We start from the raw sequence: 26,113 nt of genomic DNA on the forward strand, positions 1-26,113 counted from the left end.
ATGTATGGAGGCGCGCCACCCCATGCTCCAAGTGTCAGCAATCTATGGAGGCCCTTCACTTCATAATTTCAGGTTTTAACCAGCTTTGGTGTTTCCAGTCTGGCAGAATTACGTATCAACCATTTGTACTGTCTATAGCCACATTAAAAGCTACCACGGGCTAAATGTTGAAGGAAAAGAAATCACACAATTTGATTGAGAGTGATTGTAGCTTCTGAAATTATCAATTTTTGGGATAAAGTGATTGTGAGATGTAAATGTAATTAGCTTTATTATAGGTTCTATTTACTTAGAATAGCACATAGGTTTTGTATAAGATCTTACCTTGTGGGAAAGGAATCATTTTCGAATCCCTTCTTTTTAATCCACCAAATCAGAAGACTCGTACTGTTGAAATTTGTTCAAACGACTACAAATAAGGGTCTATTTTAAAAGTTATAATAACTTCGGCCATTAAATCAATTTTCAACGATATGAATTCCTTAATTTAGTGGATTACAAGGAAGGGATCCAGAGAGGATCCCTTTCCTATCATTTGTACCAATATTCAAATTAGTGCAATATACAAATTAACTTTTGGTGAAAAAAGAAAATTTTACATATATTTTTCATTAATTTTTTAATGTAGTGTACTATATACTTAGCCACTAAGTCTAATTATCTTAGTTTAATTATATAAGATTATATCTTACAATGTAATTCTTATTACCACTTTAAAAATCTTATTTTGAACTCCAAACTTTCTATAATTAGAAAGAAAAATACATATGTGGGGAGTGTAGAATGAGATTTTTGAGTGCTAATAACAATTCTCATCTTACAATTCATAAGCCATCTCTTTTTCTAATCACTTCTCGGACATGTTTGTTTCAAGTTTGGCGTCGTTTAAATTTTAATACGTATTTTTCTTGGTAAACAAATGGGGCTAACACCTAACAAAGAGAAACTAAAGCAAAACATCACAAGGTATAAAGATTTTAGCAACATCTGACACCAAGAGATGGCAAGAGGTAGGAGTTTGAGCGAAATAAACTAGACCAAGAGAATTCAAGTTAGCTAATTCCTCAACCACAAAATGCATCTCATCGTAAATATGACCAAGTTCACAATTCCAATCTTTGTTTAACAGCTCATGGCAAGCCTCCAATTCACCAAGAGGATAGTTCTCACTCACACCTTGGAGAACTATATGGCCAATGAGAACAAAATTAGATTCCAATTTACATGTATTTGTTTAATAATGAAAATTTTTGGCTCACTATGTGGAAATTTTCTTAGGTTAGCTGATAATGTGAAAAAAATATTGTATGTTTCTTCATTTATAAAAATTTAAATCTTTAAGCTAGCACACTCGGTAAAGGCTTCGTCCTTGTTCACCATCACGTGACATTTCTTGTCCAATACTGCATTATTATGTGTAAAGCATTCTTCATATGATAATGTATTATTAAATATGAATGTCGTGTGATAATGACAGGTTATTAAAAAAAATTAAAAAAATTAAAAATAAAAAAAAAGTGCTGACCGTGCCGCATACGCTTAGGCAAGTGGTTCTATTATTTGCCTTGAACTAGCCATCAAATTCGAGTCTACTAGAAATTGAGTTATTTATTTGACTAAAAAGAAGAGGGGGTTTATTTTGTATTTATATTTTGTTGGAGTAGGATTCCTTTTTTTTTTTTTTCTCTCTCTCTTTCCCTCTCTTTCTATTTGAACGGTCACATCAACATTTTATATTAATTTTTTATAACAAAAAAAAGACAAAATAAAAGAATGTGAGAGGATGAGATGAAAAGGGATGAGAAGAGAATCCTAGTCTTTTTTATTGACATGCATACTATAAGGGGTCATTTTGATGGGAAACTTGGATGGGATAGTGATGGTAGCACCTCTTGCAGGTCAATGGTAGAGTCCACTTCACTTGGACTTCTTGAATCGTTGAACTAATAAACACGTTGAAGCGAAAGCTCATGGAAAGTTAGGGAAGTCCTACTTTGAAGAAAATTCTTTTTTTTTTTCTTTTTTTTTTTAATAAAAAATTATTATTCGCACTTTAAAATTTTAATTGTACACTTTTCATAACAGGATTATTTCTTTTTATAAGAAACTATCATTGTTACTCTAATTCAGCAATAGCTTCTAACTCAATGTTTAGATTTCTCGCAGGCAGAGTTGTACTAACTTCTAACTGAATGATAGGCATGTAATCATCACTTCTCTTGGCATTGAGCGAAAGAAACATTCGGGACAAATATTGGGATGATATATGGACTGTCTGATTTTAGCACCAATAATTTGAAACATATTCGTCTGTTTCTACAACACTCGGGTGACTAATGTTACAACATTGTTTAGGTGACTAATGTTATTAAAGATATAACTAAAGCAAACGAGGTTAAATGCCCATAAGAGAAAACTAAAGCAAACCATCACAAAGTCTAGATATTCCAGCAGCGTCCGACACTAAGATATGTCGACAAGAGGCAGGAGCTTGTTCGAATAAACTGGACCAAGAAAATACGACAAACTCAAGTTAATTAGTCTGTTCATCAACCACAAAATTCAATTCATGATAAACATGACAGAGTTCACAATTTCAATCTCTCTCTAACAGCTCACGACAAGCCTGTACTAATTCACTAAGAGGATGGTTTTCACTTGCACCTTGCAGGATCACATGAACAAGGAGAGCATAATCAAATTACAATATTAGCATGTATTTGTTTAATAATGGAAAATTTCTAGCATGCCCTATGAAAACTTTCTTAGGCTGAAAAATATTGTATATTTCTTCATTTATAAAAATTTAAATCTTTAAGTTAGTTCATCCGGTGAAAATTTAAATATTTATGTTTACATTTATGGTCAATTTTGCTTCTTGTGTAGGAGAAGTTTAACAAGAATTGTGCGTGCCACTTTCACATGAGGATGTATCACTACAGCACGTAACCCTTTCACATGATAATGAGCGGTTATTTAAAAGAATAAAAAAATAAAAATAAATGCTGACCGTGCCACAAACGCTTGGGCAAGTGGTTCTATTATTTGCCTCGAACTAGCCATCAAATTCGAATCTACTAGAAATTGAGTTATTTATTTGAATAAAAGGAAAAAGGGGTTGCTGATTTATTTTGTATTTACTTTTTGCTGACATGCTGTATAGGGCCATTTTGATGGGAAACTTGGATGGGATATTAGAAAAGTTTTACACACTAACTTGCGGAACCCCTACGACCGGTCTATAAAAAAACCTCTCTCACAACCTCACTCTCATGCTAATATCGAAGAGTGCAGAACAAAACACAATGGGATTCCGCCGGTGCTTGTTTGTTTCCAATATGTGTTATACACTTTCAAAAGTTGTGTTGCTTCATCTCGTGGTTGTTAGCTCATCAGTTTCCTCATTGCAGCAATCTTGTCATGACGAGGAGAGGTCTGCCTTGCTGCAGTTCAAGGAAAGCTTCATCATTAACAGATCTGCCTCGTATTCTGATGATGCTTATCCAAAGATTTTGCAATGGAAACTAGCTGAGGGACGAAACGTCAGCTGCTGTGCATGGGATGGCATTGTGTGTGATGAGAGGACGGGTCATGTTATTGGCCTTGATCTTAGTAGCAGCTGTCTCCTGGGCTCTATCAACTCCAACAGCAGCCTTTTCCGGCTTGTTCAGCTTCAAGTGCTGAACCTCGCTGACAACAACTTCAACTCCTCTCGAATTCCTACTAGCATTGGGAATTTCCCTGGGCTCATGCATCTTAATCTCTCTGGTTCTTCCTTTTCTGGCCAAATCCCTTCCCAAATTTCACAGCTGGCCAACTTGTCGTCCCTTGATTTGTCTTGCAGGACTCTCACTTCACCGTATCCTAGCTCCACTAGCTTATTCGGAAATTTGCCTTCTTCAATCGAAAAGCTTGATTTATTAAACACGCTGGATTTGGCATACTGCGACTTCTCGGGTTTGGTTCCATCTTCACTTGGTAATCTTAGGCAGCTCATACATTTAGACCTTTCAGAAAATTACTTTAACGGTCCAGTCCCTAGTTCATTGGCAAACCTCACCCAACTGAAGGAGCTCCATCTTGGAATGAATGATTTTAGTGGCTCCATTCCCTCTGCTCTCGGTAGTCTCAACAAGCTCGAAGTCCTGTCACTTTTCGCTAATCATTTTAGCGGTTACATCCCGGCTTCACTAGGAAATCTCACCCACCTCACAGTACTTTATCTGTATTCGAATCAGTTAACAGGTTCAATTCCTTCTCTAGGAAATCTCACCCACCTCACAGACCTTATTCTATATGAGAATCAGTTAACCGGTTCAATTCCTTCTCTAGAAAATCTCACCCACCTCACATACCTTTATCTGTGTTCGAATCAGTTAACCGGTTCAATTCCTTCTCTAGGAAATCTCACCCACCTCACATACCTTTATCTGTTTTCGAATCAGTTAACCGGTCCAATTCCTTCTCTAGGAAACCTCACCCACCTCACATACCTTTATCTGTTTTCGAATCAGTTAACCGGTCCAATTCCTTCTTTAGAAAATCTCATCCACCTCATAATACTTGATCTGTCTTCCAATCAGTTAACCGGTCCAATTCCTTCTCTAGAAAATCTCACCCACCTCATAGAACTTAATCTGTCTTCGAATCAGTTAACCGGTCCATTACCTAATTCCTTATCCAATCTCATCAATCTCGAGTTATTTGATGCATCTGATAATAATCTGACTGGTACAGTGGAGTTCCGCATGGTGTTTCATAAGTTACAAGGGCTCACCGATTTACAATTATCTCGTACCAATCTGAAAATTTTCACAGAAACAGAAAGTACGAATGCAAGCCTACTTCCAAAGTTAGAATTTCTGGGATTGAGTTCGTGCAACATAAGAGAGTTCCCAAGTTTCCTGCAGTATCAAGAAACATTGGTGTTCTTGGACCTTTCCTCCAACAATTTGCATGAAGTACCAAAATGGATGTTGAACACAAGCACAGAGACTTTGGCGGAGATGGACATTTCTGACAACTTCCTTTCAAGCATTGTCCAGCCTTCAGATGCCTTTCCTTGGGTTAACCTACAAGTTTTAGTGCTCAAGAATAACAATCTACATGGAGCAATTTCACCATTGATCTGCAGTCTGACTTCTCTTCAGTTCCTTGACCTCTCCAACAACAATATGAGTGGAATGCTTCCCCCCTGTCTCGGAAACTTCAGCGATGATCTGCTAGGTTTATATCTTGGAAACAACTCTTTCAGCGGCTTTCTTCCTGAAATATACACCAGCACAAGCAGTCTGACGGTGATTGATGTTAGTCATAACCAATTGCGAGGGCAACTACCAAGGTCGTTGGGGAACTGCACGACACTTGAGTTTATTGATCTGTCATACAATAAATTCAGCGATGTTTTTCCCTTTTGGTTAGGAGCTCTTCCGGAGTTAAAAGTTTTGAAAATGCACCGGAACGCGTTCTACGGTCTGATGGAGAAACCTCATCAGGACAATGTTGAATATTTCCCTGAGTTACGAATTCTGGATCTATCTTTTAATAGTTTCAGAGGCAAATTTCCATGTCAAAATATCTTTTCCGGGAATGTCATGAGGGGTGTCACTCGAGACCAGTCAACATATATGAAGGTAGATTCAAGTATCTTTTCTAATCATGGTGTTGGTAAATCATTTGAGGAATATTACTCAATCACGATAACTAGCAAAGGTGTGGAGAGATATTATCCGAAGATTCTAGAAGCCCTTGTAGCGATTGACATCTCAAGCAACAAATTTGAAGGGAGGATTCCTGAATTTATTGGGAACCTAAAGGGGCTGATGTCATTCAATATATCTGGTAACCTCCTAACTGGTTCCATCCCATCATCTTTCGGGAATTTAACGTGGCTTGAATCACTGGACCTTTCACAAAACAAGCTTTCAGGACAAATCCCTCAAAGCCTCGCGCAGCTTACATTCCTTGAAACATTCATTGTCTCTAACAACAGCTTGACAGGTCCAATACCGCATGGAACCCAACTTATTTCAATGGGTAGCAGTTCATATGAAGGAAACCCTGGATTGTGTGGAGATCCTTTGCCAAAGAAATGCGGAGATCCTAAGGCTCCTCGCCTGTCGCCTTCAAAAACCGAAGAAAATGATTCAGGCTCGTTTGAATTTGATTGGAAATTTGTTTTGGCTGGTCTCGGAAGTGGGTTGGTGGTGGGAGTTGTTCTTTCTGATGTGGTGATCACAAGGAAGCGTGAATGGTTTGTTGAGATTGTTAAAACCATCAAGCTGATGATAGGAAATTCATAAGTCCGCTATAAGGTTATGCATTTGGTGTTGTTTTTTGCTTGTTTTATATTATTTCTTTGTACTCCTTTTTAATGTTATGTCTTCCTTTTGTAATATGGTGTATTAGTTCCATAAAAGGTACTGTAAGATGAAGTGAAACTGGTACCGGGCAGAATCGTTTGCTACGTATGGAATAATAGAACAAGAATTCATAATTCTATGGAAAGTAAACCCAAATTTAACAACAGATAGATATTAGAAACAGTTTTAACTGCCAAAGATGCTAGTCAAGCAAAAACACAGCAACTCACATATGAAATATCTGAGTTATCTAATATGTAGTAGATGCAATCCAAGGTTCAAACAATCATACATGAAGTTCGTTCACTCAACAATAAATAAGGGTCCATAAAAACAAAATTCACACACAAGTTTGTGCCCGAAAGCCCCTATTTAACTGGGTAAAAAACCAGAAGAATTTCCAGGAGCAGGCTCAAATCCTAAATCTTTGTCTAAAGGAGCAACTTGTACTTTTGCTCAACTTTGAAATTCTTCAAGCCTAGGAAATGAGTAGCAATAGTGCCCGCACGATGCTGCGGATTTTAAAACTATATAAAACATGCAGAAAATTTTAAACACACAATATGCAATACTATTTATATACATACAGAAATCTATTTACAACAATATGAATTGGCAGTTCTATTGCCATCGTTCTAATATTCACATCTTTTACAAATTTACATACAAAAGATAATATTTGATGTGTATTTACATACTATTTACACACAAAAGATTGGGTAGATAGTCCCCATTGATATCCTCATGAAATAGGCAGATAATCAGCTTATTTTACCCAATCATAACCAAACTCTGTGGTTGCAACTGACTTTAAGTTGTTAATGGAACAAAGTACCTGGAGTCGAAGATAAACCTGGTGAATGTAGAAATCTTCAAGCCCTAAACAAATTGGCCTTGCTTTTTGCAACAAAACAATCCTTTTATGACAGAAAATTACAGGAAAAACTTTTAGAAGTGGAAATAAAATTAAGTCAAATGATTAGGGAACCAGAAATTTACTGGACCATTCACAGAAATAAAATTTAAATTAAAAAAAAAAATTCTCAAATACATAGAGCATGACAATTTTAAACATACAAAAGCGAAACAAAATCATCGGAGCAAATAATAACATGAAATTGAAAACTTATTAACAATTTATTAAGCATATATAGGTACACCCAACAGATAATCTTATTTAATCACACCATTTTAATTTATCAAACTGATTATTTAATACTGTCATGCACAACAATATTTTACCATAATGAACTCTTACAAAACTCTCTCATCCCAGTCGCATTTTTTGTTAAAATTTTGTTTGCTTTACTTCCATCCATAAGTTTAATATCTTTTCACTGTTTTTCAAATCTTGACGAAACTATGAAGACACAAACAACAGCACTCAACTCCTTTTTCAACCCTGTATCCAATTACACAAATAAGAATGCAGCATTTTTATTAAAGCATGTAATTCTCCTCTTCCTATATTCTTCCCCTTTCTCTAACCAAATAAAAATTTCCAAAACTATATACGAATTTTTTTATAAAAACAAATACATAATTCAAGCAAACAAAGAAAAAAAACGAAAACTCTTTTGTGAGATTGTATTACTTTGTTAGCAACCAGCAGCAAAATGTTTCATCTTCTCACCAATTAATAAGTCGGTAAACAAATGACTAAACTTTCTTAATCACAAAAGGCTAAAAGCTAAAAACAAAAATCACTCACCTTAATGATAAAAGCACTTTGAACACTCGCATCATCTCATTGTTTAGAAACTGAAAATCTGTAAAGTGTTAACATTTAAACATATATCAAAAATGGCATCATCACTTGGATTAATTCTTTAAGAAAATCGATGACAACTATAACATAAACATCCAAACACCAAATTAAATGCAGAAACATGGCAACCCATAACATAAACTGAATTCCAGATGAATTGAAAACAATATTACTACAAAAAACTCCAAACATAAAAAATCCCAAACCAATTGAAAAAAAATAACCAAAACCAAAACAGACCAACTCAGGGTCATTGATACCATTATTTCAAGAAAGCTTCCCAATACTGAAGAAGCGACACTTCTCCCTTGCCTTGGAGCAGTCTTTTACTTTCAGGCTTCAACCAATGAGTATATTCAACCAATAACTGAGTTTGGAAATATACAACATAGATAATAATTTTCCTGAATTAAACTCAAATCATATATATATGAAATTTTTTTATATCATGTATAATCCAAATTCCAGTCCAAAAAACAAACCATAATTTTAAAAACTACAAACATGCAAAACCCAAATCAAATCTAAGTCATTTCAGATTTTATCAATAACTCACCAACCCAATACACACAAAAGAGTAAATTACCTGAGATCGCAGCTGCTCAAGTAGTTTCTAACGACATACAGATTGTGCGACAGTGCAAACGCATACGGAGACGGAGAGAAGTGGGTTCGACTGTTTGAGGATTAATGACGAACATGTGGTGAGCGCTCTAACGTCGGCAGATTGGGAGGCGTGGAGGTGCCTCATGCCTTTAAGTTTCAAGGTTTTTACTATGGAATCGAAGCAAAACCCAGATCAGATTCTAAGTGGGTTTATCAAAAATAATAATTTATTCAGCAATTAATACTGAAAATAAATCAGAAATTAACACTGAAAATAAATTAAGAATCCAAAAAAATTGAAATTTTCATACCTCTAAGTTTCTGGGTTTTACTGTGGAATCCAATTGAGAACCACCTAAAAAACGAAATCACGTACGCTAAAAAAATGCAAAAATCACCCAAACACATTAAGACTACGCAAGCAAAAAATAGATTTCAATCGAATTGAAAAAGGCAGAAATCAGTAGCCCCTCCACCGTTCATGAACGAGCAATTTTCCAGAAGAAAAACGAAGGTGAATAATCGGACAGAGAAACTTGCAAAGGGTGGACACCAAGAACAACACCAGCGTGGAAGAGAAAAAACGTTAGACAATTTGCAGAAGCTAAGGATGGAGAGAGAGAAGCGAACGGAAAGAAAAAGCAACGAAGAAATCTAAGGAGAAGGATCAGCGATGATAGACGCGTGGCCACCAAGGGCAATGTCGCCATTTCAGTGGCCAAAAAGTGGAAAACCCGGACAACCAAGAGCAATTTTGGGGCATTCTGGGGAGTTCACAGTTAATGAACAGTGTTAGGGAAACTGGGTTTTAGTATATACTAGAAATTACGCCCGCACGTTGCTGCGGGAACCAATTGTTTCAAACGCATATAAACACATTGCACAATGAGTGGTAAGAAACTGTACGTGTTTGATTAGAAAGAGATGGTTTCCAAAAAATTTCTGTTTCCTTAACAGAAGAAACATTTAGTTCACAAATATAACATGTGTCCTGCAGTGTAGGCAGGTTGTTCAACAGGAAATATAAAATAGAAAGTGTTGAAGACTTGTTCAAGTAGCTAATTTTGGAACGACAACTATTTAAAGGCAAAAAAACAGATTCATAAGAAACTGAAGAAACAGAATCAAGCTGCAGTTTTCACATATTTTGAGCCTGCAGTTAAGACGGCAAAATATACGCTCTACAACCTACATACCTCACTTAGCAGTTAGCAAAACATAGGAAAAGTTGTGTTTGAGCAAGTAAGTCGTCAACCATAGATGTTAAAACAAAAAAATATGCAGCATGGTGTGCATCATTCGATCACAGAGAGCATGGCTGTTCACTTTTTCTGAGATCGGACATTTTCCACACTATAGCAAAAAACATAAATCATAATGTAACAAAGACAGCCATTATGAACGTTATTCAAGCATGCGTGCAAAAAATAAATTGTAATTTACCTATGTTTGGTTTTTTTGGGCTCAATTTTTGTTCTTAGGGTGGCAATTGGAACTTTGTCGGCAGGTTCGATCTTGGGGACAACCAGATTGTGGAATTTTGCAACAATTATGGCAGCATTTGTTGTGGTTGTTTGCTCGGTGCGAGGTTTTTTGTTGCGAATGAAGGCAAAATTGATAAGGGTAAAGATAATCGTGATGGTTATGGAAAAGAGTGCAAAAGAGCGGTGGACACCTTTTCATGATTGCAAACATATAACCAAGAGACGGAAGTACGATTAATAAGATTGACAGATGAGAGCATTAGTCGGAAGGAAAAGTTTACCTGGCAGATGTGTTTGGTTGATCAAGGAACAACGTTGTTTTTGAAGTCTTAGCGGCTGCAATTGATCGGGGTTGTTATCCAATGGTTGGGAAGGCGTCAATGGGGCTGGAGTGACTTGGTTGATAATTGTTTTTGCTGCGGTGGGAGCGGGTGTTTGTGGTTTGATTGAGGGGTTTGCTGGCTTGGACAGTGGTTTATCTTCAAGCAATCCGTGAACGATGAAATCTGTCTTTCCGAAGTTGATGTTCTGATTTCCAAAAGAGACTTGAAATGTCTTTGATTGGCCCACCAAATTTGTAAGAATTGGTGGCGCCACAAAAGGATCCTCATATCCTTCTTGCATCACCAAAGTGTGGCAAGAAACATGAAGTATTTTTTCTGCATGTCTTCCTATTATGAGGAAATTGTGTTGATTCGTCTTATCTTCCACAATAACATCAATTTTGAACCTGTGCAAGAGAAGGATATTCTTGTGTTAAACAACCATGACTACTAATATCAACTTTCTGAGCAATGTAGAAAATGCATTAGAATTATCGTAATGCAGGGTATACATGAATAGCATGGACAGAAAGACATATAGATCATTTAGATGGATATCACTGAAGATGAATAAGCTGTGCAAGGGTCACACATTAGTGAAAGTATAGTGGGGATGGAGACTACCCCAAAGTTAATTGCATGCATGCATTGAGATTGTGAACCAAAGATCAATTAAGGCATCACAGTGATTGTAAAAGCATATGAGCAGCAGAGGCAAGCAAGAGCAACAAAACTCCAAGTATTTTCCAGCCACTAAAGTTGTAAATCCCACTGAAAAACCCCAAAAAATGTTGCCAAGGTTTTTTATCCAACAAAACCTTTTCTTTTGGTAGATTACTACAATTTGCAGGTGGATATGTGGTATGGACCACCAACTTGTTTTTGTTTGCACCCCTACCATAAACACGCTAACCCATTCTTGTTTGTTCTATTTTCGCTACTCTCTTTGTACCGGGTCCCGGGGCAGTGTCATAATATCTCACTAATGTCCCTCGATTTCGTTCATCGTGTTGAGCCTTAACCAGTTCCCTTAAATTTTTTACCAACACTCCTCCTAGAATTTGTTGCTCTCTTCGATCAATCTCGTATACCATTTTATTTACCCTGGATCAAAAATTAAATAAAACGTTAATATTTATGTTTTTTTGAAATATCTTTTAGCTTGTAGGTTGAAAAACAACACCGTCAAAAATCTTAAAAACTCAGATTAATAAAGTAAATGTAGAAGATTTGCAAAACTTAGATAACAAATATAGAAAACAGAACCAAAAAGCAATTTGACAGTGTTAACTGCAAAAAATGAGTGAGATTCACAGTAAGAATTCAAACCGTTAACAAACGGATTCAATAAACTAAGACTATAACGCATCAATTGTATAGTTAAGACGATTTTCACACTGATTGAAATACATCAGAAGATTATGTTTGTATAAGGATCCCTGAACCAAACATTATATGGATAAGTCTCCAACTTGACTAAAAGATGTTTATTCTAATTTTGGCACTTGATTCCATTGGAACGACATATATAGAAATTAAAAAGAAAGTCAGATACCCATAACTAACGGAAACAACAGAGTAATTATAAAGATTGCAGGAGCCCTTTAGAAGATACTCCAACCAGTTTATTTTGCTTTACAAACACAGAGAGCAAGAAATTTTCAAAAAAATAATAGAATTGCATAGACATTATTTAAACCCCAAAAAAACAAAGTACTATCGGACCTTTGGACAATCAAAGGTGATAGAGACAACCAAGAATGAGAAACAAAGCAAGGGACAAACATATAATATAAGACGAAGAAACCAAAGGTTCAGCTAAAAAAATTCTAAAATCGCACTGGTTTAAACGGAAAGCATGGGGAAACAACGTATAGAAGTTCAGGACATACCAAAGGCTTGATTGAAATGTATGGCTCAGAACCCCTACATTAAAGGCAGTAGCAAACAAAGGGTAAGTCTCAAAACATCAACTTTCACATTATTGCCTACATTTGACCAAAGATAAAGACACAAATTTCCAAACAAAGCAAAACCCAAAATGAAAATGAAAAGCATGGAACATATAATTTAGTTTTATTATCAGATTCTCTAAATCCGCAATTTAAATCCATTGTAAAGATAATACCACCGACTAAGGGTGGCAATCACAAAAATGGAATCCTGGTAAAATCAAAATACATTAAGAATCCTCAATAGTTAAACTGCAACCTAAATTGATTAAGTGCTCCGAAGATCAATGCACAAATTTCCAAAGCAAAGCAAAGAAATTGAAACTATGTCATGAAAACTAATTAAAGTTCATATAATGTGATCGTATCTTAGTCCTACTGCATTGTATGTGCAATAGGAATTTAATTGCCCTTTTATGCCATGGAGGGGTGCTGAAAGATTATTTTATGGAGTTACTGATGAATAATCAGGAAAATACTCATGGTGTTTTCTTCAATAGGCGTGCAGCAGCCAAAGGTAAGCTGATATTTATTTCTTTTCAAATGGCTGCCATATGATTGTTTTGATACATGTCCATGGATTATATAACTTCCTATCAAATTTATTTTTCCTTTTACTATTTCTAGTTCCTTGATGGGTTTCGTTCCTTCATGTTTTGTATTTGCAGCTCCTTTCACTACGTTTAAGATGATGTCTTCTTATATTCCTCTAGAAGAATCATATTTGCAACATCGTTTGTCATTCCTGAAGAAAAAGGAAAATACCAGTCTTAAAAGAGGAAAAAATTCTAGTGCCAAGACTTGCATGTTGATGGGGAGTACTGATCCAACAGGAATTATGGAAAAGGATAAAATATATGTCAAATGTTCAAGTAGCTAACTTCCGAAGCACAAATGTTGAAATTCCTTTGGTTGAATTTAAATTTTCAAAAGGTGTCCGTCAATGGAGTACACATTTTAGGTACCAATGGGTCTCATGGCCCCAATAAACAACTCAAAATCTTGGCGTATGACTCTTAGGTCTAGTCAAAGGATCTTATTCCATATCCAGATGGGTTTTCTTCAAAAACCAATCTCTCAGTTATCCTTTTCTTTTCTTCTTTCAAAAGTCAAATCAAACCAGAGTTTCACAGATAATTTATACCCAGAAAAATAAAAAGGAAATTTCGTGTATTTCAGAAATGAACATCAGGTCGATGTTGAACCTTTAAAATCTGTAAACCCAGCGAATCAAATGAGCAAAGAAAAAGCAATCAAAATCCTATTGTTCTGAATTCATTCTTCTATTTGCTAATCTAAAGATGAAGGGAAAGTTTTCATAAGAAGCATGATATGCAGCTTTTCATGGGCATCGCCATGACCCTTTAATGAACTCAAATAAGTCACGTCATGCAACATGTATTTACTCCATAGCCCATACAACAAAATTCCACACAGAATTAGTTCCCAACAGGGCATACACAAATCTACCAAAATTTTTTTTTATGACAAAGCAACATACCAGTTCTTTATCTTCTATGCTGTTTTCAGGTGGATCTTCCTAACTCATCGCAAAAAACCATGCATATAGTTCACCTGCAAGCATCATCCCACAACCAGAGTTCATGAAACTTCCCAAGAAAATAAATCCGTTAGCAATTTAGAGAAATTGGAGGACCAAATCATATTAAATTTGAGTTAAATGAGCAAAGGTACACCAATTAAGTGAGATACTAAACACATTTTGAATCTATGAAATAGTAGAAGAATTAAATGATGACCAAATCCTTTTCCTCTCCCTTTTCTCTCTCTATCTGTTTCAATTGCTTTCAAATGATAGACAAATACAACCACCATGCAAGAAATCACATTTTCGGTTCTCCCAAGAACTAAAGATGAAAAACAAAGTAGATTTCCAAAATCAAAATAATTTATTTTACCATCCTCAACGTGCTGGGAAACCCAAAAGAAAAAAAAACAGAAATGAAAGCAAAGGGAATAACTTCAATCAAAAATGGACTTAAAGCACTCAATTTAGTGAATTCATTAATCTTCTATCCTTTTTTCCCTTGATTCTCTTGGAAACCAAACAGAAAATTAGAAATGAGTTAAACGCTGTTCAAAATGGAGAAAAGTGCCAATTCCCTATCACTGAATTTGTAATATCAAACAAACAAAATGAATCCAAACTCAAAACAACATTAAACATAAATATTCTAACTTTACTACCTTTTAGCTCTCTAATTTACTCTCAATATACACGAACAAAGTTGAGGATTCGCTTTATGATAGCCATCCAACCGAAATCACACAAAATCAACAAATCATTGAAAAAAACACTCATGGAGTTCTGATTAAATATGTAATTATTGGATCATTTGCTTCTACAACAACTTAAGATGTCATTGAATGGGAATGAGTTAGGATTTTAGCATTTTCTATTAAAGGATATCAAAGTGGAATGAAACATAATAACAAATAACCAAAACCAATAACAAAACGGCTGTGCATGAACACCACGTAATGTTGTACACAGCCACACTGAAAATATTACCAATTATAAGGCATAAGTGAACCTTAAGACGTAGTGAAATTTGACATAAGCTAAACCAATAGAGAAAAAAAATATGGAACCCAAATTTAAAAAAAATCCAACGCTTTGTAGAGAAAGATAGCAGCTTTACCTCCCTCCAAGAATAGTAATCGAAATTCCCCCTCTTGGGTTTGTTGGGTGGTGATGGTGATTCCGTTGTGAGAGAGAGGTGGAGAAAATGGACAAAAATCTTAGTAAGCAACGAATAAAAATCACAAATCATAACTCAAATTCACTTTTCCATTAGCATTTTTTCAAAAGAAAACCATTAATCACAAACATATGTAAAAAACGAAAGTTCTAACAATAAAAACCGAACCCTGAGAAGTTGAGCTTCTTCACAGCGAGTCAAGGAGGAGAAACGGGCCTGAGGGACGTGATTCAGTTAGCTTGGAAACTTTGGAGGCAAAATGGCACTGATGACCTGCAATGCATTTCACCGAATTTTGTAAAAGAGGGATGAGAAAAAATTAACAAAACTTTCAATATCCATATTCTTAAATCAAATATATATAAGAAAAATTGGTAGAAACAAAAATAGGTGAGAATAAAACAATAATACAACAATAAAACTCAAAAGAGATCCTCAAAATGCTTCAATTTCAATGAAAATTTTTGGAACTTGTCAAATTAAAAAGCTACGGTTCAAAAATCTGAACTTCACTTATACCGAACATTTTGGAATAATACTTACCTTCTAATGCAGGGAAGGGAGAGAATAATCCATACAAAGTCCTACTTATTTCCAACTCCAACGCTAACCCTTCTGCATCACCGTTGTAAAAAAAAACGTATTATAGTTTGATCAAATACTGCTATGTAGTAGTGTAGCTATATGAAACAGAGATTTTTATCACTTCTAATTTGCAAAACTTTTGCTTACATTGAGTTTGAAAAAGCTTTATTATATCAAACACAAAATTTTGCAGAAGTTGTCAAATAATTACCATCTAAACATTGAGAATAACCCACATCCACATCGCACAAAATTTTATAGAAAAAAGGACAAAGAGATGAGTGACCAAACCAATATGATGCAATCAAATCCCCTTGTAGGTTGCTGAGAGAGAAATAACTGGCGTTGCCAGAAAGATTAAATGCATTCGTCAAACTATATAGTGGTTGTTTGGGTGGAAAACGGTCCGAATGGACTAATTTTCAATCAAACGGATTTATAAATGAAAGAACAGAGTTCAGATAACGAAATGCAACATAGTAAATTCAAGATCACGATTCAGAGGATTTGAAGTATATTGTGTTGAAAACTCACCAAGGAGCGACGGTTCCAGGGTGGTAATGGTTAGGGTTCTTGACTCCTCTAGTTGTGGGTGCAGATTTTATTGCAGCCTATACAAAATTAAAACAATTAGCAACTTAGATCCAATAATCTGATTGTTTCTAGGGAAAATTCGCTTGCAATTATTAAATCTAATTTTATAGACATTAGAAACCCAAACGCACCTTGGTGGCAAGTACCTTCCATTTCTGCAATTATTTTCCTGGAAAAAAAAAATCACATGCATATTTATACACATAAAAGGTTGCAATGAAAAATACGAACAAATGATCTGCTGACGAAACAAAAAAAAATTAAATACTTCACTTAAAAGGAAAGTTAACTCCAGCGACAGAATGAAAATCTATATCTTCAACATGAAAATAAATGTAAAAATTAAATACCTCACAATAAATGCAATAGTTCAATGAATTAGAGACTTAAGACCTATTAAAGTTGCTATTCTTCAAAACACAGCAGCATAATCATTCAAGTTGATGCATATTTCAATCAAACTGATGTATATTTCAATCGAGCCTCATTAAAAATAGAAAATACAGCAGCACAGAGCATAACAAAAGCTTGGAAATGGAAAAGGAACCTGCAATTAGGTTTCTTTGAGAAGAAAAAATGGCAGAACAGAACCCAGAATCACAAAGACAGAGACAGAGTGGAGTGAGTCGGAGGATATAGCAAGCCTGGACCTTTCTACCAGGGAAAACAATAGACTGCCGATGAACTAAACCACCTAAAAAAATCTATGACAACTTTAAAGAAGGAAAAAAAATATCTATGACAATTTGAAGAAAGCAGATGGCAAATCAAACAGTAAACAATGAATTAAAAACAATAAACTCATCCATACCTCTAGCTCCCATCTCTCTCCAATCTGTCGGTCCCTCAAAGTCACCCATACCTCCCTCAGTCACCCCTTCCTGACCGGCTAACCCCACAAACTGCACACAACCATGCCTTCCCCCTCATTCTCTTTCTCTCTCTAAAATCAGAGGAAACCCCATAGGTTATGGCAGAGGACCTAGATCAATCTCTCTCTCACTGAGTCGAAAGCCCTAGCACCCATCTCTCTCCAATATGTCAGTCCCCCTGTCCTCCCCCAACCACCCGAAGCACAGCCATCTCTCCCCGAATCAAAATTGGCGGCCCTCACTCTCTCTTTATTCTGTCAGCTCTCATCTCTTTCTAATCTGCAGGTGACTCCTCTCTGCGGGTGATTGTGTGCCCAAACCCCATTCCCATCTGCCCAATACAATTCCAACCAAGCAAATAAAACCCCATCCGGAGCCCAAACCCACAAAGCCCATTTTTTAAAGGAATGGCATGCCCGTAAATAAAATGAAATTCAGACCCAAACACTATTTATTTCTACAATTGGATTAGGGCCCTAGAATTCGGCCATGGGTTGTCAAATCCACTTAGGAGGAGGTTTTGGCCCACATAGTTCTATAAAAGGATTTGTATACCCAAATCCACAAGGATTAGGCCTTGGAAATCAGAATCCCAAAGGAATTGGGCCTAGGGAGGTGCGGCAGATTTAGGGGAGAGGGTTTCTTGGCTTGCAAGGCAAGGCAAGGCCTTCTAGAAAGGTTTGGGGCGCCACTTTTCTAGGGCTTCTAGAAAAAATAGGTTTTGTGGCAGATTTGGGCCTTCTAGAATAGGATGCTTCTAGAAATAGGTTCTAGAATTATCCATTTAGGTCCCCATGCAATTAGGATTAAGACATGATAAGGTTTGGATAGGATAAGATGAGATAAGGTTTGGATAATGTTTTGGATAGTGTTGGATAAGGTTAGATAAGGTTTTGGATAATGTTTCCTCTTTTGAGCTCCTACCTTATCCACTTTGTCCCAAGCTTATTCCTTCCTCTTCTTATCACATTTCTAGCCTCTTGAAGTCCAAATTCGTCCATCCATGTTGGCTCATATGTAAGCTATCCACATAGTGTCCAAAATCGCTCCAAAATGCACCAAAATGCCCTTTCTTGATACTTTACCCCATAGGACCTACAAACACACGAAATTGAGTTGTAATGCGACATTAACTAAGAAATAATAGCATAAATGCACAAGAATAAGCTAGTTAAGTCGCCTAAATATACTCCTATCAGTTCTACGGTCCAATTGAGGAACCTAATCAGGACAATGTTAAATATTTTCCTGAGTTGTGAATTCTGGATCTATCTTTTAATCGTTTCAGAGGCAAGTTTCTATCTCAAAAAATCTTTTCCGGGAATGTCATGAGGGGTGTCACTCGAAACCAGCCAACATATATGAAGGTAGACAGAACTATGGAGGCTCCTAGTCTTGAGCTAATCTTTTATGAGTATTACTCAATTGCGATAACTAGCAAAGGTGTGGAGAGATATTATCCGAAGATTCAAGAAGCCCTTGTAGCGATTGACATCTCAAGCAACAAATTTGAAGGGAGTATTCTTGAAATTATTGGGAACCTAGAGGGGTTGGTGTCATTCAATATGTCTGGTAACCTCCTAACTGGTCCCATCCCATCATCTTTCGGGAATTTAAGATGGCTTGAATCACTGGACCTTTCACACAACAAGCTTTCAGGACAAATCCCTCAAAGCCTCACGTAGGTTACATTCCTTGAAATATTCATTGTCTCTGACAACAGTTTGACAGGTCCAATACCTCATGGAACCCAACTTATTTCATTCGGTAGCAGTTCATATGAAGGAAACCCTGGATTGTGTGGAGATCCTTTGCCAAAGAAATGTGGAGATCCTAAGGCTCCTGGCCTATCGACTTCAAAAATCGAAGAAAATTATTCAAGCTCGTTTGAATTTGATTGGAAATTTGTTTTGGCTGGTCTCGGAAGTGGGTTGGTAGTGGGAGTTTTTCTTTCTGATGTGGTGATCACCAAGAAGCATGAATGGTTTGTTGAGATTGTTAAAACCATCAAGCTGATGATAGGAAATTCGTAAGTCCACTATAAGGTTATGCATTTGGTGTTGTTTTTTGCTTGTTTTATATTATTTCTTTGTACTCCTTTTTAATGTTATGTCTTCCTTTTGTTTTATATTGTTTTTTGCTTGTATATTAGTTCCACAAAAGGTACAAACCCAGCTGAGAGGCGGCATTGTTCTGTAAGATGAAGTGAAACTGGTACCGGGCAGGATCGTTTGATATGTATGGAATAATAGAACAAGACTTTTATAATTCTATCAAAAGTAAACCCAAATTTAACAACAGATAGATATTAGAAACAGTTTAACTGCCAAATATGCTAGTCAAGCAAAAACACAGCAACTCGACATATGAAATATCTGAGTTATCTAATATGTATTATGTGCCACTAATTCACATATTTTCTTATGTGTCATTAATTCATTACAATATATTTAAGTACAGACATTTCACCATACTAACTCAATAAATTATGATACAAATGTTTAGGTACACTAATTAGAAGAAGTTAAACAAAATTAAAAAATTAAAATATTTATAATAATAAATTTGAAATTTATGTGACGACATTAAATAAGATATCTATTAAATATTAAAAAAATACAATATAAATTTGAATTATGCACCTAATAAAGGACTAAAATGTATATGTACTCTAACACCAGATTTTTATTAAAGTTTAATCTTTTTTTAAGAATTAAAGTTCAAAAACCCCTAATTTGTTTTTCCAGAAGTTTGGGGGTAAAATTGGAAGAAGAGTGAGCCAAAGAAGGGTAATGATAATGAAGAGAAGAACAGCAGCAATGAAAGGAATACTTACCAGCAGCAACAAGTATAGCCAATGCGATGGACAGCACCTGCACACTCGTAGCCTAGTCAATCTGACAGCCAAGACGTTGTTAGGATCTGGGTCCAGTAGGAGATCACCCCTATCTGGTGTTGCCGAATAAAGGCCGTTGATTCTTCCCCAAATCATCGACATTGCCACCACCGTCGAATCCAGTTGATTCATCTTTTCCTTTCTCTTCTACCCTCTCCTTGGAATTCGAAACCTGCTCCAACCGTTGCCGTTGTTCGCAAATACCACAAATCTTTTGGGCAATTTTGGGATTTGGGTTTTTGAGGGGTGAATGATAAGAGAAATTGAGATGGGTCTGCGTGTGAGAGCAGCCCTAAACAAGTTTTCCCGCACATCCAAATTTTCCAGGAAAATTGGGAAACTAAGAAAGGGCCTTTCCTATTTCCCCACAATATTTTTCAATTTTTGTGGGTTGGGTTTTGGGTTGTATGTGAATTGGGCTGAAGAATTTGGACTCAATTAAAAGTAGAGATTGTGGACTTTGGACTTGGTTGCAAATTTGCACGAGCTTTCCACTTTATTAGCATTTTCCATGTCGGACTTGGACCATAAATCGAATATTAAGTATGAAACATGAAGTGATCGCGTTTTCTAAGGTGAACTTTGGTCTGACAGCTACTAAACTTGAAGTTACGAATTCAATCGAACTGTGAAATTAATTTATGTGTGTGAAGAAGTACTTAGTTGGATTATCTTTGCTTGCATGGAAGTCATACCCAAGACAACTGGATCTACAAATGTCATATAAACAACAAATAAGGGCAGGCATGTTTTCAATCCTGTTGTTGGATGAATGCCTGTATTTTTTTTTTTTTTTTTGAACAAACGACACTATTTACACTCTTATTTTGACTCGGGAACTAAGATATATATATATATATATATATATTTGGATTGGGAGAGGCCACATCACCTTTGCTATGAGGCCACAAAGATGACCTTCTTTGAGAAATGGGTTGCCTTACATATGTAAGGACTAAAACTATTGTAATACACACATAAATACCAATACACCACAGTGGATGTAGCTTGATTACAGGTGAACCAATCTATCTCTTAAGATATGGTTCATCTGACCCGCTTCAACTACTTGTGTCCACACAAGTTCTTTGATGACTAACCATTTTCTAGCATCAATAGCAATAGCTAAATTTTTTTTTTTTTCACTTTAAAAGATTTTCTTTTTGCTCTTGAACAACTTATGTCACGCTATATTATAATTAATGATTTATATATGAAAGCATCTTAAACCTTTAGGAGTTCTTATTTACAAAAGCTCAGGGAGTTTTGTAGAAAAAACAATGAATGTTTTGTGGAAAAAACAATGAATGTGAGCGGTTATGTGAAATCTATGTGATTAACTATAAGAAATTTGTGGAGAATTTTTTAATGATATAATCCATTTTTGGATGAAATTTTCACGGAATGGGCTTCATGGAAACAATATGAAACTTCAAGGGGTATTATTATAAACCACAAGGGATTTGTGTGAACATGGAAAAGGTAATGGTAAGGAGAGTAAATTTGTAGATAAAATTTTAGAAACTAAATGACATAGAAGTTGATGATTGATTTATTACTTAAGAGTTAATAAATGTGCTCATTCCTATTCGTGACATATCATTTAGTTTACAAATTTAGTCTCCCTAACATTACTCATAGAGAAAGCATCAAGGGATGCTAGTGTAATCAAATAAAAATTGTGAGGTATAGTTAGGGTTAATATTGTCACAAACCTGCCATTTTACACTAGTGAGACAAGCTTTTTCTTTTGGTAATTTGATCCAACGGCTAAAAATGTTATAAATTTTAAAGTGGGCTCCTGTTTGTAGCCGTTTGATCAAATTTTAAAAGCTCGGATTTGTGGCCATGGTGGACTTGTTGGAAGGGATCCGGAGAGGATCCCTTTCCAATAAAGAATACATTAATAAATTAATAAGCTATCGATTATTGACAGAGAGAAAAAAACTATTAATTAATTGATTATTTAATATGCACTAAATTAATAGATTTTTCTTGTTCTAAACACCATTTAATTTAGAGAGTTTTAACGAAAAGCCTATGATACTGTTCACTTTAACGAAAAACCACATTTTTACACTAAAAAGTCAATCTTGGTACTATTCACTTTACCATTTATTTTGTCCTTATCATTAAAACTCAAAGTTTTCAAGTCATTTTCATTAGTTTTCCTTTTAATTTATGGAGGGTTTGATTGTATTTGAGATCAATTGATTATTTCATGCCGTAATACAGTTTGAGTGGTATTTTTCTTTCTACAAAGCTTGATTGCTTAAAAAAAATGCAGGAGTTCCTGCTCTTACTCAATAACAACTTGACAAATATTTAAGTTGTCTTTTTGAGTTTTAATTTTTCAATTTTTTTTTAACACTTGTCAAATGTTATTGGTTGAGACTTGGGAGTAGCAGCTCCAACATTTTATTAAACAACTAATCTTTGATTTTTTTTTTTTTAACTCGTAAATGAGAAGTTTTGAATTTGATATAGCGGTACAAACAAACAAACGAACAAACTAGAAAAATACAAACGAACAAACTATATAGGGTAAATTACACTTTCATACCTCAGGTTTGGGGTCTATTTCAATTTCTTACAACATCTTCAAAACATTTTACTTTCATACCTTACATACTATTTTATTTCAAAATAATACATCCGTTACATTTTCCATCCATTAATTCGTTAAGTGCTGACATAGCTGCCACATATATGCCACGTGGCTGCAAGACCCAACCCACACAAACCATGACCCCCCCCCCCGGGACCTCCATATTTTTGAGGTTTTCAATGCAGGTAAGTTTCGAAAATACTTTGAGATGGGGAGTTTGAATTTGAGATGATTGTTGGACTGATTTTGTGGTAGATCCAACTAATCTCGGGTTGGATTTTTAGGGGTGGGTGATGGGGGATGGAAGAAAGGGGTGGCCCGGGTGGGATTTTGGGATGGGTGATGATGGATGGGAGAAGGGGGTGGGTCAGGGAAGACGATTTTTGGGTTTTATTTTTATTTTTATTTTCCTCTTCTTCTTCTTCTTTGTAGGTTTTTGGGGTTGGGGGTGGGAATTGGGTTTGGCCTTTTTTTTTCTCTTTCTCTCCTTCTTGTTGTTGTTATTGTTGTTGTTGCAGGTTTAGGGATGTGGGGGTGGTTGCGGGGAGATGGGATGGGATGGGATGGGTTTCAACTTTTTTTTTTTTTTTCCTTCTTCTTCTCCCTCTTCTTCTTCTTGCAGGAGGTGCAGGTTTAGGGATGGGTTTCAAATATTATTATTATTTTTTTTTAAAAAAAAATTCATGTTTTTTAAAAGGAAATTTAAAAAAATATTTTTTTGCCACGTGACAGGGATTTGGCAGCCACGTGACATATATGTAACAACCACGTCAGTTTTTAACGGATCAATGAATAAAAAATGTAACGGAGGTATTATTTTGAAATAAAATAGTACTTAAGGTATGAAAGTGAAATATTTTAAAAATATTGTAAGAAATTAAAATAGATCTTAAACCTAATAAGTTGCTCTGTTACTAATTTTCTATTAGCAGTAGAAACAAACAAACGAACAAACTAGAAAGCAAAATGCGATGGCGGCAATGAGATCCGGTGGGAGCCTGGCGGTGCTAACTCGAGCGTTGATCACTCGCTCCAAGGAGTCGTCTCGGGGAGCCACTCGCTACTTGAGCGCAGGCAAAGGCAAAATCCTCAGCGAGGAGGAGCGCTTCGCCGAGAATGTCTACATCCAGGTACGCAACCCCAAGCTCTCTCTCCTCTCTTCTAATTTTTTTTATTTTTTTTCAAAACTTTGTTTTATAATACTAATTTTGCAATCAGATTTGAATCTGTGTTTATGTTATTATTATGTTTTGTCCGATCAGAAATGATATTTTGAATTACTGTGATCGAATCAACTTGTTCTGGCTTTGTTTTTTTTTTTTTTGGGTGAAGAGAAAGGAGAGGGAGAGATTGGAGAAGCAGAAGGCTGAGAAGGTAAAGGCCGAGAAAGCGAAAGAAAATGCTGATAAGGTACGGATTAATTCTTTATTGAGGATATGTGGATTTTGCACTGAATGAGACTGGCACAAATTTACAGAGATCTGTGATTTCTTGCGGTGTCTGCGTAATTACGAGATATTTGAAAACTGTTGTTGCGTAATTACAAGAAATGTGTGGTTTCTTGCTGTATGTCGTAGTGAATTGTGCATTTTAGTAAGCAAGAACGCACACACATATAAAAATGACATTTGGAAAGTGTTCAATTTCAGAAAGTGAGGCGTAGCATCGCGATGTTTGATCACTCGAGTTAGTGTTATAATATAATGTGCTCGGACATTACTGGAGGAAAGGACACGGTATTGAGTAAATGCATAATAAGAGAGTTCCGTCTGAGTGATCAAAATGATGAGGTTGGGATTGGAGGACTGGTATTAATTTATGCCGGCTTGAGGTTTAATTGAATAGTATCACCTGGTTGTCTAGAATAGACTGACTAGCTTATCAAGCTTTTCAAGGTTGTCTTATTTTTGGTCTCCTTGGCCCATTGGCACGGATGACCATGACCTACATCACAGTTTTGTCAATCTGTTTTTCTTAACCAACTTTGAGACTTAGGCTTACCAGTGAGAACGTCTATACTTATCATTGAGGTTTCCTGCAATCTGATCTTAAAATGTCATTATTGAAGTACATGGCATCCATTCGGGAAAGCTACATTTTTCTCTGCATCTAGTTGCTTATTTATGAATGGGTTCAATCACTTAAAAAAGAATAATAAAAAGAAAGATAGATTGCAGCTCCTTCAACAAGCGCTTTCGATAACTTCAAATTGGTTGCTTATTCTAGATGAATGAGAGAGAATTGCTGGCTCTTGGGTTCTATGTTAGTCTTACAGATGACCTCAAGGGTAAAAAGTTACGGAACATAGGTTTATAGTGAAAAGTCTGCATTTTTTTGAAAACTAGATCATTTGTTTTATTACAAAGTGTAGAGTATCCTTGGGAGGCAGTCCTTTGCATAAACCTATGTGGCCTGTTTGATGGCCTATCGATTCTGCTTGAATACTAACAAATTACACCACATGTCCTTTTCACTTGATGTGGTAGAATATTTTGTTGTTGCATCTATCACGAAATTTTAACCACAAATGCTAGAGTAGAATGCATTTGTTTTTTAAAATAGAGATGTATGCATGTAATATCATTTACGGTTACTTTTATGTATGGGCCATGCTATAATGAGGTTTCTCTGATACATGTCTGGATATGAGATAAACTGTTATGTATGAGTTCATATAATACTTTTTTTACTCATGCATCTTCTTTAAATTTTTCATGAATATGGAGCATTTTAAAATCTGCCTTGATGATGTCTTGTTCTCCAGTTCTTGTTTTCAGGGAAGCTTTTGTTTCAATTCTTGCATTGAATCTGCAGTGATGAAGTCTTGGAACGAGTCTGTTATGTTTTCTTGTCCTTGACTCCCTTTACAATTTGTGAAGATGATAGCGTATCTATTGGATTGATTGTGTATCACCTAATGTTAAAGTCTGTGTAATGTAATTGAAGTTTCTACTTCCCCATTTCAACTGAAGAGTATCTTCTAATTCATAAAATGTTACTTCAAGCAGATACTTGTGCTAGTGATGAGTTTTGACTGGTATATTCTAATTTTAATCAGTTATTACTTCTAAGACATTCTTCCTATAGTATGACTGGATTTCATTCATTATTTCAATTCCGCATACACGGTCGATTCTCTTTTGCAGAAGGCTGATGGGACACATTAAAAGCTGAAATGGTGATGGGCACTTTGGCAGTACTTGAAAAGTTTTTCCTTTGGAAGTAATCATGAATAATAACAGTGTATATAACTTCTATGAGAATCGCTCTGCGTTGAGTATCGGTGTTCTTCATGGCATCTTTTCTTAAACATTAATGGGATAACTTGGATTTTCTATGA

At 35.7% G+C, this 26,113-nt stretch overlaps 3 protein-coding genes across 33 annotated transcripts in view; 2 read left to right on the top strand and 1 right to left on the bottom strand.

Moving 5' to 3' along the window:
* LOC108865975 overlaps positions 1-17,586 on the bottom strand; it is a 50,188-nt gene extending 32,602 nt beyond the window's left edge. The window contains exons 1-14 of one of the 28 annotated variants that reach the window (XR_007259144.1): positions 17,209-17,577; positions 16,529-16,566; positions 16,338-16,414; positions 15,762-15,833; positions 15,159-15,491; positions 13,997-14,070; positions 12,436-12,469; positions 10,502-10,950; positions 9,048-9,091; positions 8,717-8,904; positions 8,391-8,497; positions 8,074-8,131; positions 7,216-7,279; positions 6,566-6,889 (exon numbers count right to left, since the gene is read on the bottom strand). Coding sequence is in view for 6 of the 28 variants with exons in the window: in XM_048586389.1 (XP_048442346.1) it covers positions 8,744-8,904; positions 9,048-9,113; positions 10,502-10,950; positions 11,362-11,444 (759 nt within the window). In the remaining 22 variants the exon portion in view is untranslated. The other 27 variants (XR_007259137.1, XR_007259146.1, XR_007259141.1 and 24 more) reach the window with 27 other exon arrangements.
* Positions 3,157-19,390, top strand: LOC108865727 (receptor-like protein 19). The gene is made up of 2 exons (XM_048586388.1): positions 3,157-5,841; positions 19,001-19,390. The coding sequence occupies exons 1-2, from the start codon at positions 3,273-3,275 to the stop codon at positions 19,300-19,302; spliced, it is 2,871 nt and encodes a 956-aa protein (XP_048442345.1). The 5' UTR covers positions 3,157-3,272; the 3' UTR covers positions 19,303-19,390.
* A 4,291-nt stretch (positions 19,391-23,681) lies between these two features.
* LOC125467982 (uncharacterized protein At2g27730, mitochondrial-like) lies at positions 23,682-26,113 on the top strand. Of its 4 annotated transcripts, XM_048586206.1 has the most exons (4): positions 23,684-23,903; positions 24,106-24,183; positions 25,782-25,810; positions 25,920-26,113. In XM_048586206.1, coding segments are annotated over exons 1-4 (267 nt in total). In that variant the 5' UTR covers positions 23,684-23,744; the 3' UTR covers positions 25,921-26,113. The 4 variants fall into 4 exon arrangements, with proteins under 4 accessions (XP_048442162.1, XP_048442163.1, XP_048442164.1 ...); XM_048586205.1 differs by lacking the exons at positions 25,782-25,810; positions 25,920-26,113 and adding an exon at positions 25,538-25,780 and having other exon boundaries at positions 23,682-23,903; XM_048586207.1 differs by lacking the exon at positions 25,782-25,810.

This window comes from the organism of the source record quoted next, unplaced genomic scaffold (assembly GCF_019419815.1).
Source record: "Pyrus x bretschneideri cultivar Hongxiangsu unplaced genomic scaffold, Pyrus_bretschneideri_v1 Contig24, whole genome shotgun sequence".
NCBI classification, from domain to species: domain Eukaryota; kingdom Viridiplantae; phylum Streptophyta; class Magnoliopsida; order Rosales; family Rosaceae; genus Pyrus; species Pyrus x bretschneideri.